Here is a 19,297-nt window from a genome sequence, read left to right on the forward strand (position 1 = left end):
TGGTATTTGACTTACCACTTTCATCTGTCTTCAGACTGTGACCAAGAACAACGGCAGCTATTTGATTCTGATGTCAGGGACCCACTTCTTAATCCTAACTTGGTGAAAAACAGGGATCGACAGCAAGCAATCCTTAAGGGACTATCAGAACTGAGACAGGTAGGAGCTTTTTCACCAAGCGTGAATGTAACTTTTCTGCATATGGCTAATAGAGGGCTGTGTATTGGAAAGGCTAATTTAAAGGCCTATTTGGTTACATGAATTTATGTGACTTTTATCACATCCCAGTTAAAAATAAAATTCACTTTCCTTCAATTTGATTCACATTGCCATCTTAAATATTCCAGTATGAAATCATGAGGCAGTTCTAATATTAAGACAATTTTATTGAATGAAAAAAGCATACATATTTGAAAAGGTAAAACATGATTAATAAGCCCTAAAACCCAAGACAGGAAATACAATTAAATTCTTAGTAATGCAGTTCACGTTTTTTTTTTTTTTTAATTGAATGTGTTGGCAGTGTCCAGAACAGAATATTGATGTCAGTCCCAAAGAATAATAAAATTCGGTGTGAAAGTATACACATAACCTTACCCATCAGACTATATCTCCTCCTCCCAGATCAGTTACTGTCACTTCTCATTAGCTTGCTCAGGCAAAAATAAAATCCGGTAACACATTCAATATTTAAGGCTATAACCTTTATCAGCTGGCCTTTAAATACCAGTCCCTGATCTTAGGAAAAATAAACTGCCACTTTAGGAGTGCCCTCTTCCATGTCCAGTCATTTACATATGCCTCTTACATTTTAAATTGTCAAGTGTTGCTTACCCAGTTTGTTCACATAGAGCTAGAAAATCACAATAACAATTATATAGAAAGTATCCTCCTCTAGTTCTTTAAATGCTAGCTTTGGTTACATATAGATTGCATATGTAACAAGGAGTAAATATTTTAAATTTTCCTTTAAAGTGACAAGGCACTTTTCTTAATAGAGGTAAAAGTTGTGAGGTCAAGAGGCAGGAGTATATACCATGTACATAGTGACCCACCTGTATAGTAGCCACTTCCTATTTCAGCAGGGCCTTGTCTAAGCCACTAAGGTTAGTGCAGTCAAGAAAAACACTGGATGTTATTAAGGGAGACTCCTTCAGTGCGTCTCATTACCATTTTAAGAGCCTTTGGGGGATTTCAGCCCCATAGCTAAAGTCATCCCTACTGGTCTGAATGCTAAAAACTTAATCTTACACATATGTGGTAGCTATACAATATCTAAGTGAGAAAGTCTGATGTAGGTTTTTTGAGTGGTTAAAATTCAACATGACAAAGATAAAGCTGAAGCTATGGCCAAGTAACTGAACTGATTACAGGTTTCCAAAGTAAAGTAAATATAATTCTGAATTAGCAGGGCTGAAATGTACAATAGGAATAATTTGCAAGTCTGCTGCACACCTTACTAACGTATCAATGTGATTTCAGGGCCTTCTCCAGAAGCAAAGGGAGTTGGAAACTAATCTCATGCCTTTAGCTGCAAATCAAGAAGAGAATTTTAATTCTTCGTTTTAAATGTAGAAAATCAAATCCTTCACATTTGTTGCTTCTAAATTATAAAATGTGTTCATTGCATAACTGTATTTTCCAAATAACCTAGATTTATTTTAAAAATGCTTATTTAAAACTTGTACATTAAGTAGTACAATGCTGTGTGTGTATATATATTTTTTACAATAAAACAGACATTTTTGTAAAGCTTAGTAAAAAAACATTTTTCTGCTCTATCACAATCTAGGTATTTAAATACTTTCTACTTACCTTAAGACAGGTTTCTGACCTGTTCACAGACCACGTTCTTCTACACTTATGTAGCTTATTACTGAAATATACCACTCAGGTATTTTGTTCTATAAAAAGATGTAAGAGGTTAGAACTCTTCCAAGTTCTTCTGAGGGGCCAAAGGAAGGTCTGACTTAACACATCCCAACTTTAACTAAAATAGCTCAGTATTTCTTTTCTCTAATTCCTGTTTTTAGGACTTTACAAAAACATTTTACAAGTTTGCATTTCTGATGCAGGCAGTTATTAGCAATAGATACGGTTTTAAAATTGATCATCATATACTTTGTGAATTTTAAAAGTTATTTTTAGTAAAACACTTAAGTTTTTACCGCCTCAAAAATATACATTTTTCTAAGACTACCAATTTAAAAATCTTTAGCAAAGTTGTTCCAAATTTGTTCAATGCCTTTAATAAACAGAAGCCTATCTTTTAGAAATATGAAACTGAATTTGGTTAAGTCAAGGACCATACGAAGCACTGAAAATTGTAATGATCCAATACCTCAAATAAAAAGGTTGACCCAAAATTTTAGCAACAGGCAAATTTTTACATGGCTAAGCCTAAAGATAAATACAATGCTGCCTGGTATTAAGTCCTAAGTCTTATATACATAGTTTATCATCTAAATTGAAACTGCATTCATTGTTAGTACTGAGCCAAAATCTTTTAAATATCTATTGACAGCACTGGCTTATACCTGTATAAAAACACTACACAAAAGCTTAAAATAAATACAACAGTTGATTGGTATGTCATTTCAGCAAAAGTAGTTGGTATCATCTGACAGAGGGGGGGAAGAAAAAGAAAAGCCATTGTTTACTATACTTTTGCAAATTATCTAACTTGATATATAAAACGGGCTTCAATTTGAAGCCCAAGTACAGGTAACATATAAATGTAAAACTTAAAAAGTGCCAACATGAGATAATTCAAGTACAATATATGTTAAAAATATATATATTTATTTCAATTTTCAGATGCTTCAGCTGTTACAGGTCATCATGATTTAAATAAGAGGAAAAAAACATTGAGGAAGGACAAGAAACCTTTTGTTTAGAGAATGAAATATAAATTGTTAATTCACTTATAAGAAACAGAAAAAGTCCATAACAACCTATTTCAAAAAAAAGTTACTATAATTATTTCTCTTTTGAAAACGGCCTGGAAGAATCACTTTTCCCCCAACTTAATGGAGATGGAGATTTATCTCTATCCAGGCTTTCAGTATAAGCAGATAAAAAGTAATTTTCACTTTCTTGAGTCTGACTTGATGAAAGGGCATATGGTGTCCCCAAAAATGTCTGATGAGTGAGAACATTAAAATGACTAAACTGATGGGACATATTTAATTGACTGTGATAAACCTGAAAGTTGCTATATGAATCTTGTTCAGTTGCATTGCTGTTCTCTCCTTCAGAGCATACTACAGCAACAGAAGCTCGCTCTTCAGAATCAATTTGATAAGTCTTATCTTCTAATAAACTTTTTTGCACGTCAAGAGACGATTGCAACTCAATTTGAATATTCTTATTTTGATCTGTTCCACGTGATCCTTTGGTCTCTTTCGCCAATATTTCTGAATGAAAATTGCTGCATACTTCTATTTGTGAGATTTCATCCCCTGAATCCAGAGACATATCCTCTTCATCCTTTTCATCGTTTTCTAAAAGAGCTACATTTAAAAAACAAAAAGTCCTCCTCTATTGAAATACACAATTTGTTTAAGTTTTAAAATTATACACTACTCACACAATATAATGCGTCAGGGTCTGCAAGTCCACAATCCCTTAAAGCTTGGTCTTCTGCCACAAGTTCACTTAGTCACAACACTCACACTAGGTGTGAATGTCCAGACAATCCGATGCTAAAAGCTTCTGCGAAATGTGTTCACGTTTAATGTTGGGAAATCCCAACTCCCAGCTCCAAAGGGGTTAATGTCAAAACAGCATCTAAAGTTATACGGTAATTCAGTATTTGACAAGACAAATAAAAAATAAAAATTTTGACATCTAGCTTCATTGGATTACGACTAAACTGGTTAGTTCTAGCAAATGTTTGATCATCTCTGCTTTTCATCAAAAACGAAGTATGTACATCTTTCATTTAACATAAAACCTGGAACCAAAGCAGAGGCCATCTCACAAAACACAAAAGCTATGGATATATCCCTGCTACTTTGTACTTAAATTGCTATATACATCTGGGGAGATTCTGTAGCCCAGTGCTAAATTCCCCATAATCTGATGTCCTCCTTTTTAAAAACAGAACCCCTTGCTGACAACAGCACCTGATAAGGTTTACATACCCTCAAAGAGAAAATGCCTACTCTGGTAGTATGCAGCATACTTAACAGTTGTATTGACTACAGCATAATAAATGAGCAGATTTTGTGTATGCTAAGTATAAGAATGGTAAGTGCCTTGAAACACTTCTCCTGAAGCTGTTTACATGGAGGGCGAGTAGTTCAAAGGAGGCATTTTGTTCTATGAAAACAACACAAAACCATTCCTCTTTTTCTGTCTGCCTTAAAGAAAAGTAAAACTACTGAAAAGTTACCTGACTGTGACTCAAGATTCTCATTAGCACCAAGCAGTGGAAGGTTTTCTTCTGTGATTGAGTTGTGATAGCCCACAAGATTTTTAAAGTTTTGCATAAAGTCTTCAGTAGTCGCAACCACTATCCCATTATCTGTATAACTGGAAAGCATCTTGATATTCTTTTCTAAAAAAAAAAAAAAAAAAAAAAAAAAAAAAAAGATCAGTATAAAACATGTGAAAACCTACATGGACAATGATGTCTGCCCCCACCCCCATGAAAGTGCTTAACACCCACTACCGGCAACAAAACCCTTCCATCCACATTCCTACATTCATAATAGAAAGCTTAAGACGGCACTCTTTACCTGTTAGAAAGACTATGTGTCGTTGCTGTATGTTCTGAGCCTGAAGTCTGATAAGGCAATCCAATTCTGGAGCATTTCGAGTTTGTGAATCACAATTGTGGTATGACAAAATTTCAACCAGATGTTTCTTCTGATAGACATTCAGAAGTGTCAACAAACTTAGAGCTTTAGCATTCAATCTGTGGAAGTAAGTAGTTCAATATCTGGATCTGCATTTCTAAAATTTAGTATGGATGTTTTTCCTTCAAATTAAAACCGTAATTTCTCAATTGAGGCAACCAATGACAACTGCACTGCTTTAGTTCACTGCCTGACGGACAGGTGCTTCCTAGGAGAGAGAGGGGAGCAGGAATTGTGCAACCCACATTTAAGTCCAGGGGTTTTCTATGGGTGTGAAGCCTGAGAGTCACTATTCAGCTTTAGACTAAAATCTCATTGTACGTACTAAATAACAACACTTCCCCCTTTAGCTTTACTAATTTAGAATGTCAACAAAGGGCACAGGAGGACAAAAAAATACAAATCTTCCCTTCAAAAAAATACATGGCTCGAAGCTATTTCTACACCTCCAAGCACAACGCAACACGTGGTAGAAATTACTATTGTCAGGAAGATGAGGGTACTGACTTTGGGCCTCATTACTATCTGTTCACTGTTATCTGTTACACAAAGGTAAAGGCTTTTCCAATGCCTATTTTCACATAATTTGAAGATAAAACAAGTTTTTAAAAAGTGAATTTCTACAAAAAGTTAAATATTTTTCAATTATTTAAACCTGAATTTCCCTAAATGTTTTCCTTAGAATTAGAAGGTATTAGAAGAAAAATGTTTTGCCATCTAAGTTTCAAAAATGCTATTTGACAAACTGTAAAACAGAATTCTTAACTACAGTCTCTCTCAGATCCTTAAATATATAAATACACTATATGGACTCTAGTAGTAAGACAGAGTATCCAAAATTCATCTTATTATAGAGTTGTTTGTGGAACCTCTCAAGTGGACTAGTAATCCAAGGATCACTAGGCATTTTGGAAATCTTACATAAATTAATGTCCTAATCACAAATCCCCTTACCACGTCAGGATTAATATTTCAGTGTGTGTGAACAGATTAACTGCCTAAGGTAGTCCTCAACTGGGGGAGAGCCTGATCTAGTTACCACTAGATCAGGTAAAAAAAATAGAGTGCTGACTATTCCATTTTGATTACTATTCTAAACCCTCAAGTGGCAAAGATTAAACCAATTTTACCTATATACCGGACTAGAAATTCAGCTTTAGCAAACCTCTACCTAAGTAAGAGTACTATTTCCAAATAGGCTAGAGTAACTACATTGCCCCTTATGACTGGCTAAGAACATCTGTGAAAACTAAGCAACATCCATAATCTATAATCACAGAAAAACAGAAATTTTATGAACACAATGTTGACATCAACAACCATTATATAGTTATTTTTCAAATCTTACCTCCCCAATTCCTTTAGTTTTTTCTGAAATTTACAGTGGACTTTCCATTGCCATTTTCCTTCCGGAGTACTAAGTTCTTCGAGGAATGTCAAAAAATTTTTAAGGTTCTCTGTTAGAGATAATGAAGTTCATTTTAAATTCAATAAATAACAGTCACTCAACAAATGAATTATGGAAGAAATGTCTGTTGATACTATATAGAAATATCTACTTTCCTATGTAGTATTTTCTCTTTTTTCCCTCCAAGGGAGACAGACATCATCTATATATACTCTTAGATTTAAGAATATCTACATAACAACAAAAGAACATACTAATAACAACAAAGCAAAGGGATCCAAACGCAAAAAGGTGCAGAGAGACTTGCTTTACATCAGATTTAGAGGAAATTATTTGCAGTGACTAAGAGATAAGGAAAGAAATTTGAGGTAATAAAAAGAAAATGATGGAAATGTACTCATCCATTCGGCCAGAGATAACAATACTTTTTTTTTATTGTTATGTTAGTCACCATACAGTACTTCATTAGTTTTTGATGTAGTGTTCCATGATTCATTATTTGTATTAACACCCAGTGCTCATTGCAATACATGCCCTCCTTAATACCCATCACCGGGCTAACCCATCCCCCCAGCCTCATCCCCTCTGAAACCATCAGTTTGCTTCCTGGAGTCCATAGTCTCTCATGGTTTGTCTCCCCCTCTGATTTCCCCGCCTTGGGCATTAGGAGAAGGAAGAGAAAACAGTACATTTAAAAAGCATGACTCATTAATGAGAAAAAAACCTAGAAAGGAGAAAAGTTTATGCTCCAAATAAAGCATAAATCTTACCAATTGTGATAACTTCTGGATTTAGAATGGATTCATCAGATACAATACAACCTCCAGATACAAATAATTCATTATATGTATGATTTTTAACATCATCCAAACTATCAACACCAGCAAAACTAACGCAAGAGAGCTTCTTTAAAGTCACCAAGCCAGGTACCTATTTAAATCCCAAAAAAAAAAACAAAAAACAAAAAAATAAGGACAGATAAGAGCATGAAATGGTAAGACTCAGGTGTGAAGTAACCTACAAGAAAAGTCTAACGAAATACAAAAATATTCCCATGTCCAAAGACATAAACCAACATCTCTATACTGGTACATACCATGAACAGAACACTCTGAGGAAAAGGCACCTACAACTGACCTGGCAACAGAATGATAAAGGACAACCTGTCTGGGCCTGTGAGTGCAGTCAGAATTCAGAGGAGGGCAAGAGCCCATGCAGTCAGGAAAGCCTTCAAAGGGCAGCAGGACTTGAGACCGGTTCCTAAGACTGGATGGGGGACCTCCAAATGCAACGGAAAGGGGAAATGGTTTGGCAAAGAGGGGGTACAAACAGGTTTTACCTGGGACATACAAATGAAGATGACAACAATATAAAGAGAATCAACAGACCCACTGACACTCAAAGAGTCAATATTCTTAGTCTTGGTGAGTGACAGGGAGGGTCTGTGCCGTGCCGCAATTTAAAATTTTGCAGAGGTACAAACCTGATCACAAGCTAATTCACAGACGGATTGTTTAGGTCTCAAGCCCTAATCTCCCAACCTTGAAGTTTTATCTCTTTTAGACCTTAAAAGGATATTTTAAAAGCAAAAAGCTTTAGCCTCAAAGACAGTTTTATAACCAAAATAAGAGTGAATTTGACTTAATAGTCTACCTTGTGAATGAAACCTGCAATGTCTTCATTCTGAATAATAATCAATAGTTTATCTAATTTTGATCTTCTTTCCAAAAATTGTTCTGGATGACATTCTGTATTGCCTAATTTGATAAGATATTCCTGTTAAAGAGAAAAACTACATCAACATTAAAAGGCTTTTTTTTTTTTTTTTTTTTGCAAATATCCACTTAACACCAGAAATGCAAGATAAACTGATAGGTAGTCACTTGGTAATGATCACTAGTAAGGATGACTTTACGCTATGGACCTTAGAGGTCATCAGGTCCACTCTTATAGAAGAATCTATAACTCGGAGCTTAAATGGCCACAGTCACAATGTTACAATGCTATGCATTCAAAGCCAAGTAAGTGCCAGTGGTGGGTAACAAAAAAAACCATAAGAACAATGGATTAGCCCAGGTTCTTAACCCAGTTCCATTATTTATTCTGGACAATCCGGAGCCCAATCATTAACCACTCCCTCATCTCATTTTCCTCTTCTTTCAAGGGAAGCCCTTGGTTATTAGCAGCAAGGCTACTGTTATAGTACTCCTTCCCTTACAAAGCACTTTCCTGACTACTGGAGCTCATTTAATTCACAACAATCCCGAAGTCATTCATACAGAGCTTCACTGTGTACCATGACATTCACATACTATTTAGCCATGTCTGTCAAGTTTACACCTTCAAATAAAATAGACCCTCCCATCTAATACCTCTCTCCATGTTGGTGACATGGTCCTACCTTTCAAAGGACACATGGTAGTAGTACAGGCAGTTTCCTTTGTTCTTTGCTTGCTGGTGGAATCCTGAAGTAAACTTCAGGCTCCTAGAGGTCACATTCCTCATTTCACAGATACAGGAGCAGATTAATTTTCTCAAGGTTGGCAAGGCTGGTTAGACAGCCATTAAATCTAAACCCAGCCTGCCTCACAACCAGTCTGCTGCTCTATCAAGAACGGTCTACAAGCATCACCCCAAAGAGGATGTTTCTGTGTATCCCTGAACTAAAGCAGTATCTTCTACATTATTAGATTTTGCTCTAACCTCTAAATCTTCTGGGCAGATCTCAGAACAGCTTCCAGACAGGTAACGAGAAGATAAATTACAGGCTGGCTTGTAATTTTTGGTCTTTTTACATTAAGAAGCTTTAACTGCAAATTCATTTTAAATTAGAGCACTGAACTCCTATTATAATAAATCCATTTGACTCCGGAAATATTCAGGAAGCTTAAAATATTATTAATAGTATTTTTACTCTATTTTAACATTTTTGCTGGATATTTTCCAATGGATATTAATTAAAGGAATTAAAGTTCTGATCTATCCAATTTGTAAAACACACAGGATCCTTCTCTTCTACATAAGTAACAAAAATAGAATTTATTCTATGCTAGAATGAATTAAATGCACCATTCATAAGTCAATCATTTTCTGTAAGTGTGATACAAATAGTTTACAAAATGTGGTGGGGAAGGTAGGATAATGCTGAGCACACTGGCAAACCGTATCCACTCTATTCTCTCATCTAGAAACCCCGACACACAGCTATTGCCCCCACAGGTACTATGCTTGAACATGCTGCTGGGAGTGGAAAAAGTTAAGAAGCTCTACATTCAATGATACAGGGCAAAAATGCAACCAAGAAACTCCTAGTAAGTCTGGTTTCATCTTCCCAAGAAATCACAGGGAATTAGTAGAGAAGGCATACTGATCACTCTTCCTCCTCCTCCATTTCCATGTTCTTCATGTTCTCATGGGTACGCTACATGAAACATGCTGACATCAAAGAGACCCCAAACTGACAAAGGCTCAGAATATATCAGCAGTACAGTTTCTGGGCCACTGTCGGCTCTAAGGCACTTATTTATAGTACCTTCCGCTTCCTCTAACAAAAAAGGCAGAAACTCATCATGGTAAGTTAATTCCATAAATGGGAGCAGGCATTTATTTTAAAACCTATGCCATTCCCTTAAGGGATTAAAATTTGGAGTTTAGTAAATACTAACTGTTAATATTAAAACACTGATACAACTGTTCCTGTGTGTCATAATTTACCTATTGTTAAAATTTTATGTATCTATGTCTGTATCTACACACACACACAAATACATGCATGTATTTTTAAAAATCAAATACTTGAAACACTAGTCTTACTCTGTAGCTTCAGTAGAAAAAAATGTACCTTGCAGTGAGGAATCTTTCATGATTGGGGAGTCTTTCAGATCACCATGTTTTTTTTGATCAAAAAGGCTGTAGGGAACCTTGACATGACCAGGGTATCAAGAAATGCCAAAAGATTATATATATCATCATTAGGTCATCCCTGGACAGTTTTTTCTATTTGATTGATAAAAACCCCATAAGTAAAACACCGACAGCTTCTTCTACCTCTCTGTATCTTTCCCATTAAAAATCCAAGTAAGAAACATTTAAAATCTTTGAATCAACAGTTTAACAGTATTTGCAGTATACATACAAATGGTCTCTAAAAATCACTGGATAAAACAAGATTCTAAATTCTAAGAAACTTAGATCAGAGGTTCTACATTTACTTGAACTTACTAGTCTTATTCTATTCTGTATTAAATTATGAAAATATATGGTCAACATTTAAAAACAAAAAAACCCTCCATTTTATAGAGATCAGACCCAACAAGGCAAGTTTATATAGCATTACTATTACCTTCTCATTTAGTTACCTTTATTTCTTTACAGAGCACACTCTCTTCTTCTTCATGAATATAAAATTTCACAGTATTTTTCTGGACATCTTTCATGATTTTAACCAAACTGTTAAATACTTCAGGTTCTAACTGGCTTATAAAATTTGAAAGAGCTGGTTGGGCAGAAATGTTTACATCACTGGGCGACTTTGTTGTTTCTTTTTCTACCGGTTCCCGGGCAATATCACCAGGTACAGTATGATCAGAAGTCACCATCAGCTCTGTGGCATGGTGTGGCTGGTTCACTTCTACTTCGGTTAAACCCAAAGCTGAAGAGGAATGCTGCTCATTGGAGTTGGTGTCTTTCAAAATATCACTACAAAGTGGCTCAAGGAGCTGTTTACTGTTGAAGTCACTTGAGGAAACTGGTAGGACAGGCTTTCCCAGAGGATTCAATGCTATCTTACTACCAGAATCCTTAGGACTGACTGGTGGCAAATTCCCACCCTTGGCCGACGCTTTGATAATAATAGTATTTAGTTTCTCATGCAAGCCATCTACAAACTCCTGTACACCAGCTTTGGAAGTCTTAGAATATATGAACTCAGAAAGCCGTTTCATCTTCTCTTGTGTTGAAAAAATAGGTGTGGAAATTCTACTGACATATGAAACATTCTTTTGCTTCAAAATCTCTTCTATTTTCCTAGAAAAGAGATTGTACTCCCCTAACACTGTCCTCTCTGTGGTTTCACACATTGTGGGTGGCTCTGCTGCCGGCACACACTGCTCCTCCACTGTCACCACCTGACCTGTCAACACGTCATCCTCAGTGGTGCCCTTTAGTGTGTCTGTAAATGGAGAGGATGGAAACTGGTAATCAGAACTTCTCTGTCTACTTATTACCCGGGGGTCGTTAGGAAAGGCCTCCTGTGGTGGCAGACACACCAGTTGTTCTTCTGGTGATTTCATACCTATATAGGAAGAGTTCATTATTATAAGAGCAATCCAAAAAAATAACATCTGAAAACACAAACTCATAAATAGGAATGTCAGATCAAAGTGTATATTTAAAACTCATTACACACTGGAAGGTAGAATAAAAATCTCAAATAATGGTATTAACCCCATTTTCTTTGTGCCCTACTTATGGCTGGTCTTTGGATTTCAGTAGCTAGACTAACGAGTTTGGATGTTATTTTCTTTGATTCCTTTTGAAGTGTTCAAACATGTGCTAATTTGGCATCAATACAAATTAAGTGTTTGCTTATTTCTGCTTCCCAGATAGATCAGAGGGAAGAGACCATATTTCATATCTGCATTAACAGTAACACTCTTGAGATGAAGACGTCACTCAGCTACCTGATGTTAATGGAACCAAAACTCTTGACTTTTGACAGCTAGCTCGATCCATAGACTGTACTTTTTTCCCAGAAATTCTAAATTCAAACACAATGTTTTTAAAACTATATTTCAAAACAGATACCCTAGTCCCTTTTTAAAAAGATAAGGGGAAAATATGTTTACAGCAATTATAGTAATATTTTAGGGAAAGAAAAAATTTGTGATCTTTGCCTAGATGATATTACACAATTTTATTATTTATTTTTAAAGATTTTATTTATTTGACAGAACGAGATAGCGAGAGAGAACAGAAGCAAGGAGAGTGGGAGAGGGAGAAGCAGGCACCCTGCCGAGCAGGGAGCCCGATGTGGAGCTCAATCCCAGGACCCTGGTATCATGACCTGAGCCAAAGGCAGACACTTAACGGCTGAGCCACCCAGGTGCCCACGATTTTATTTTTTAACTAATTTTTCTTATACCTTAGCCAATATTTCCTAACAAATTGCTGTTGTAGTCTATGAAATGGTACCTCTATATTAGGAGGTTGCAGGTACAAGTATAGTTTTCAAAACTATTGTACTTTAAAGATATAGTGAACTCCCTATTCCACTTTGCACCCAGGTGTGGCAACATACCCTCTCCACACAAATTTAGTTTTGGTTTTCCTCACACTCACTTTTCTAAAGCTCTTAACAGCCTCAGCAGCAGTCAGCTTGTGACATTTCCCCACCAACCTTGGTAGTTACCATGAACCACTCTACCCATTAACTACTGCAAAGGCACCTGCTGGCAAGTAAGACCACAACAGGTCTGTAGGTAGAAGAAGACGGGGGGGGGGGGGGGGGGGGGGGCAAAATATCCAATGTACCAAGGTAAGAATTAAAACTGTATGAAACGGATAAAAAAAAAACCAGAAATTCAAGTTCTGTAAAATAACTCGAATACAAGAACATCCTTAAATCTGCAACACGGGGTTTAGTGCACACATAAAATGTCTGGAAGGATACATAAGAAATTTGTAACAGAGGTTGATCCACGCAATGAAACTAAGCGTCTGGGATAGGGCTGCAAGACTTTTTGAAGTATTTTACTTTTTGAAATATTTTTGTACTTCTTGAGTTATTTACCATATATCAAATGTGTGATTTATTTAAATAAAAATATTTTAAATTGTACCTTGCAAAACCAACAGGTGGGGACTACCACCTATAATTTTTAAAATTCTAATTATGTATTATTTCAAATGAAATACCTGCTCCCAAAACGTACAGCTGAAGTTCAGACCAAAAGCTTACACCTGAAGGGCTATGGATAAAGGGAATTTTTTAAAAAGCTGAATAAAGCTTAAATCCATGTAGGGAATTTTCCGTATTAAAGAAAGTTTAAACAAATCCCTTTTAAAAATGCAAATTACCATCACCTAATTCCATCTTGCACAAATTTCCTCTATAAGATTCTAATCACTAAAACTGACTTTATTTTTAAAAATGTCTTCATCGGTAAATGATTTAAACAAAACACACATCAATGTCAATAACGCGTATTTTCTACTGGTTGTCATTCAAGCACTGCAGTACTTTGAAAGGGGAATAGTGAGTTCTCTAAAGGCAGCATCATTCATGTATTTACATTTTCAATCACAGAATATAAGAGAGGACTGCAGGTGCCAATGGCACATGTTGAAGCATAAACAAGATACCGGGCTGCTTCTAATGAGAAAGAATTACACAGATACAAAATAGGTGAATCCCAGACGTAATGCTGAATGAAAGAGCCAAAAACAAAACATGTGTAAATTCCATTCCATTTACCTTAAATTTAAAACTAATTAGGTAAAACTAATCTATGGTAAAAGAAATTAGATTAGTGGTTACTGTTGGGTCAGGGAGAGTACTAACAGGAAGGATACAGAAGAAAAACTGGGGGTGCTGGAAATGTTCTACATCTTGATTTGGGTAGTGGTAACATAAGTCTATACACATGTAAAAATCCACTGAGCTGTGTAATAAAGATTTATGCACTTTCCTGTATGTCATATGTCTGATGTTCCTGTTTTGCTTTTTTGGGTCATTTTTCCTAGGAGGAGACAAAAGATTTTCTTAAAGAAAAACCATTCAGTCTTTTTTTAATTCTGCAGAAAGGAAAACCACAAAGATATACTAAAATTAAGCCGCTTAGCTTTCCTTCCAAATTAAGAAAAAAAAAACACTACCACTTAAGATTTCTGAAAGAGTAAGATAAAATGAAATGGAAACAAACAAAAAGGCCCACCACCAAACTCAAAGCAAGAAAACAATGCCTATGACCATCTGCAGAGATGCTGAATGGACTAAACTCAGACAAAAGAAAAGGTCTTCTAAGAACCAACAGCAACTAGCTCATCAGCAACATTTGTTAACCGTTTCTGGAATCCCAAAGTTTCCTAATCTCTTATTCACACTACCTTATTCAAATAACCAGAAGAATTGGGTCAAAAAATTCAAGAGTAGGAATAATGAACCTGAAAGATAACTGGCCTCAATCCCTGTATTTTTTTAAACTTAAAAGAAACTTGAAGACTGTTTCTCATAGGATATTCTACAGAAATGAATTAAGAAAAATATTCCAATCTTCCCAAGTCATCACATCAGATAGAATCACTATAGTGAAGAAAACTTAATCTCTATGAACAGTGACTTCTTTAGACATATTCTTTGAATAAGAATATTTGATACAAATCAAATAATGATTTTAAATGCAAATATGATATTGTCCAAATTTTCTGTAATAGAACTCAAAATGATGCCCTATTGATAGAGAACCAGAAATGCAAGTAGCAGTTCTGAAGAAGGGAACATCGGGAGGAAAAGCAAAGGGAGCCTTCTCACCTGGTGTTTGTTTCTCACCATGTTTCCCCAGCTGGTCTTCTGGGCTTCTTGCATTCCCCCCTGAGGGAAAGCATCCATTAGATTTGTAGACTCTCTTCAGATATTGGTGATACCTATTAATAAGCACCTTTCAGACAACCCCAAATGCTAACAAATCCAAGTACTACTCCATCTTTTGCCTAAAATAATCCAGAAGGGTCATTCAGAAATAGGAAGTTGCTTCCCTTTGATGATGGAATATCAACACCTAGATGCTGTGCCTTCAAATGGCTCTGGATATCAACTATGAAGCTACCTAAATGAGGAATAGTTTGGATAATCATTTGTATTGACTACTTTCTTACTGTTTCTCCCATTCAAGCCAACATCTCCAGCTCCTACGTACCATTTACTTCTCTACCATCACTTCTAGGCCTTTTGCTCCCTCTGGTGAAGTACTAAGTAGAGAATGGTGCTGAAGCCCAATGGAAAATCATCAAGTTTTAGAGATTCTTCTCAGAGTCCTTGGAGGTTCTCAGTAGCTTCTAGGTCACAAGCCAGTCTAACTTTTTAGCAAAAAGGTGTTTTTTTTTTTTTTTTTTTTCTTTTTAAAGGTCTAGGAATGGAAAAGATGTGCCCTGGGAATATTTCCAAAAATGCTTAGCTAACAAAGATGAGTAAGAACTTGGAATATTAAGAGTATGTCTATATGTGTGTGTGTGTGTGTGTGTGTGTGTGTGTGTGTGTATGTGTTTGCAAGAGGAATCAGAATACTGCACAATAATCTTTCAACATTTATTAACCTAGTCTTGCCCCATGGTCCAATAAGCTTTCTAGGGATTTCTGCATTTGATCATTTCAGGCCATTCTCTATGATGATCTGATTTCTCTAAGATAATTCAATATTAAGAAATGAAGTTTTTTTTTTTTTTTCAAATAGATGAACCTCAACATGACCACTTCTTAGATGATAGCTTCTGATGGTGAAGTTTACTCTAATAATTTGAGAAGACAGCATTTAATCTGTTGTCCCAAAGACCATCATTTCATCTCTGTCACTACCTCACCTTATTAGAAACTCAATTTCTGCCAACAATTTTCATTTGGAAATCTGCATGCTAAACTCGATTGGGAAAGTATGTTTTAAATCCCCCTTTACAGGCTGTTGTGCAGATACTTGCTGATGCCCACCAAACCCAGCAACAGTCAATGACGAACATTACATCGCTCAAAACAAGATACGAAGATGTCAGAGCCAAGTAAGATGAACCACCTAGTGACCCAAAAAAGGAATCTAGAAAAGATGAAACCCTTCAGGAAACTGCTCTTTAAGTAAAATCAAGCAAACCGAAGTCCCAGTATACTTGTTCTTACCTGTAATTGGAATCAGTTTCCAATGTATTTCAGTCTCTTCGACATTTGACTTAGATTGTCTGCGGAATCCATGTTCAATGGGAACAGTGGGACACAAACTGCAATCTTCAAAATTATTCATGCTAATTAAATTTGGATCCTAAAAATTAGAGTACATATTCAATAGCTTTCTTTTCAATTAATTTTTATGTCCAGAATAAACAAGTAGGCTCCACATCCAATGTGGGGCTTGAACTCACAACCCTGAGACCAAGAGTCGCATGTTCCACTATGTTTTGACAGCAAATCCACAACCTTCAATCTACACGTTACAAATGAATAAAATCAGCATGGTTTTAAATTAAAACATAATTTTTTCCCTCAAAACATAATTTGATATTCATTTAGAGCAGCAGTTGGTAAACTTTTTCGGTAAAGCACCAAATATTTTCGGCTTTGTGAGCCAGATAATCAGGTCTGCTGCTGTAGTGCAAAAGCAGCCAGAGGAAATACCTAAACAAATGGCTGTGTTCCAATGTGTTCCACTAAAACCTTAGTTACAAAAATAGGCAGTGGGCAGGGGCACCCAGGTGGCTCAGTCAGTTAGGAATCCGGCTCTTGACTTTGGCTCAGATAATAATCTTGGCGTTGAGAGATTGAGCCCCATGTTGGGCTGCCTAAGATTTTCCCTCTCCCTCTCATGCATGCACGGGCTCTCGCTCGCTCTCTCAAAAAAATAAAAAGGCAGTGGGCAGAGTTTGGCCCATGCTCCCATCGACTCAATTTAGACTATTAGATGTCAGGAAATGATAATAATATAAGTTACATAAGTTACATTCCCCAAGTGGGTCTCCTGCATCATCCTCCCCCTAAAATAAATATCCTAAAAACTACATGAAGAAAGCCTGGGGACATGCATATGACTTTTATTCAAAGGCAGGGAAGAGTTTTAAAGGAGGGAAAAGTAAATTAGAAATAAACCCTTAGGAAAATGGCGCCATCCTGTTATTGTTATTCTCCAGAGATGCAGCCACTTTTTGGGGCAGACGAGGTTACTTCTCAGCTAGAGACCAGTACTCTCTAAGGCTGTTTCATAAACAAACTGGATGTCCTGTCAAGCAATGCTGAGAGTCATTTCAGAGGTAATCCTTAAAAGACACTCACTTTCCATTCCTATTTGCATGAAAAATACGAGTACCTAATCTTGTTTCTAACACTGATGCAATGGCTTTGGTCACCTTATCTGCCTCACTTTTGGGTTCTAGTACTGCAGCAGAAAGTCAATCTTTTGAGGATTCAGGTTTATTAACTACATATAAACTGATATACATAATCCTATAAGCAGGAAAGAAAACAACTACTTCTGCATTTATCCCTTTGTAACAAGGAATAACTTAGAAATACTACCCTGGACAGATACTTTCACTGCAATGTGTATTTTGTTTCTTTTTAAAAGGGAAAAAAATCCCACTGAAACACACCTATATCCTCTTTCAGACACACATTCACAAAAGCAACAAAGATAATCAAGACATATGCTTACTTCTTTCAAATGGAGTTTATGGTCAGCGCCTGCTTCACTGGTAGAAACGGCAACAGGATACTTCAACAGTGATGTATCAACTTCTAGCAATGGGCTCTGAGTGCCCTTAAAATGCACATTTTCAATTTTTGCACAAGTAGGTTGCTCATATTCTTTCTTATCTGGGGGAGAGTTCAACTCATACTCATGCTTTTGCCTCAGCTCTTCATAGGTATCATCAGTGTTCAATCCTAAAGCTTTGTTGACTGTGTCTGTCAAGGATGCATCAGAATGACGTGCATTTGCTAGTGTTTCTGATAACCAATTAAATAGTCGATGGATATCAGCAACACCGGAGTTAGAGGTATCCTGCTGCTGCTGTCTCAAATCAGCATCATGCCCAAGAGAGCCAACAGGCTGCAGAGACTCTGAAGGGAAAGAGAGAGAAAAACCATCTCTTAACAAAGTTAAGTTTGGAATGTTTGCATAAAAACTTAAAAATCAAATATACCTAAAAATTAATTATCATAAGATATTTCTGGGCAGGAATCCAAGCAGACCACTGGCTTAGACTGTAGAAGTACATCCATTCCTTTCTTTACAAATACAACTGGTTCGAAAATTTTGCACATAGCTGGCACCTGGGTGGATCAGTTGGTTAAGCGTCTGCCTTTTTCGCCTCAGGTCATGATCCCAGGGTCCTGGGATTGAGCACCGCACTGGGCTCCCTGCTCAGCGGGGAGCCTGCTTCTCCCTCTCCCTTTGCTGCTCCCTCTGCTTATGCGCTTTTTTCTTTCAAATAAATAAAATCTTTAAAAAATAACTAAAAAATAAAAAATGAAATTTTGCACATAGCTAAAAATTTCCCATAAGTGAAAGTTTATCTTCTTCATAATTTGAAAATTGTATTAATGGAGAAATGTGCTCAGACATCATGTTGGTAGTATGGATAATATATATTAATACCTGTACTATAGTTACCTTAAACTCTACTACCAAAATCCCAATCAGTTTAATCCCAGTTTTATCTGACTTAAAAACAGGTAAAATATCTGTACTTGATATTTTGCAAAATGTTAGGAGAATATGCAGGTTACATTTAAATCTACCCAAAAAACCATGGATTAATTTGATTTCTATCTCTTCTACACCTATTAGATTTTATCTTTAAGATAACGACTGATATTCTTATAATCTAAAACCTCATCTTGAATGACTAGATTACTTAATTTCATAACAAGGCTAAGATACGAGACACAAAAGCATCCTGAAGCAATCTATACCAAACTTGCACGAAGAACAAAAAGCACTATGAGAGAAAACATGTTAAGACATGGTTACAAGCAGGTATAAATCTGGGTAATCTGCGCAACCATTATATTTAAAACCTGCAAAGGGAATAGACATTCAGAAGTCATGCACTTTCTAATGCTGAAGGAGGGTAAAGCCTGGATAGATGTCAGGTTTTCCAATTTAAGCAGGGTATAATGTACCACAGAGGGGAAAAAAAATTTAGTAACAACAAAGTACATCCTGTATGATTCTCCCTATATGAATTATAAAATCACAGAAGTGGAAACACTAATACATAGAGACAGAAAGCAGACCAGTGGTGGGGTGGGGTGAGATTACAAAGCAGTATA

The 19,297-nt window shown here is 36.2% G+C and overlaps 2 protein-coding genes across 18 annotated transcripts in view; one reads left to right on the forward strand and one right to left on the reverse strand.

Annotated features, from left to right (window-relative positions):
* CCDC66 (coiled-coil domain containing 66) overlaps positions 1–19,297 on the forward strand; it is a 74,378-nt gene that overhangs the window by 51,186 nt on the left and 3,895 nt on the right. For 6 of the 12 annotated variants that reach the window (XM_044384927.3, XM_044384930.3, XM_044384931.3 and 3 more), the window contains one exon: positions 35–3,356. In XM_044384927.3, coding sequence (XP_044240862.2) covers positions 35–261 — 227 coding nt within the window. In that variant the 3' untranslated portion in view covers positions 262–3,356. Of the gene's footprint in view, positions 1–34; positions 3,357–19,297 lie in introns of those variants that run through there. The other 6 variants (XM_026501057.4, XM_026501059.4, XM_048226507.2 and 3 more) reach the window with 2 other exon arrangements.
* Positions 369–19,297, reverse strand: part of TASOR (transcription activation suppressor) — a 50,751-nt gene continuing 31,822 nt past the window's right edge. Inside the window, exons 15-24 of one of the 6 annotated variants that reach the window (XM_044384926.3) lie at positions 17,676–18,082; positions 16,154–16,292; positions 14,801–14,860; positions 10,629–11,440; positions 7,924–8,046; positions 7,041–7,200; positions 6,211–6,319; positions 4,743–4,921; positions 4,397–4,561; positions 369–3,512 (exon numbers count right to left, since the gene is read on the reverse strand). In XM_044384926.3, the coding sequence (XP_044240861.2) occupies positions 2,980–3,512; positions 4,397–4,561; positions 4,743–4,921; positions 6,211–6,319; positions 7,041–7,200; positions 7,924–8,046; positions 10,629–11,440; positions 14,801–14,860; positions 16,154–16,292; positions 17,676–18,082 (2,687 nt within the window). In that variant the 3' untranslated portion in view covers positions 369–2,979. The other 5 variants (XM_044384925.3, XM_057311805.1, XM_026501056.4 and 2 more) reach the window with 5 other exon arrangements.

Source organism: Ursus arctos, unplaced genomic scaffold (genome assembly GCF_023065955.2).
Source record: "Ursus arctos isolate Adak ecotype North America unplaced genomic scaffold, UrsArc2.0 scaffold_14, whole genome shotgun sequence".
In the NCBI taxonomy this organism is placed as follows: Eukaryota; Metazoa; Chordata; class Mammalia; order Carnivora; family Ursidae; genus Ursus; species Ursus arctos.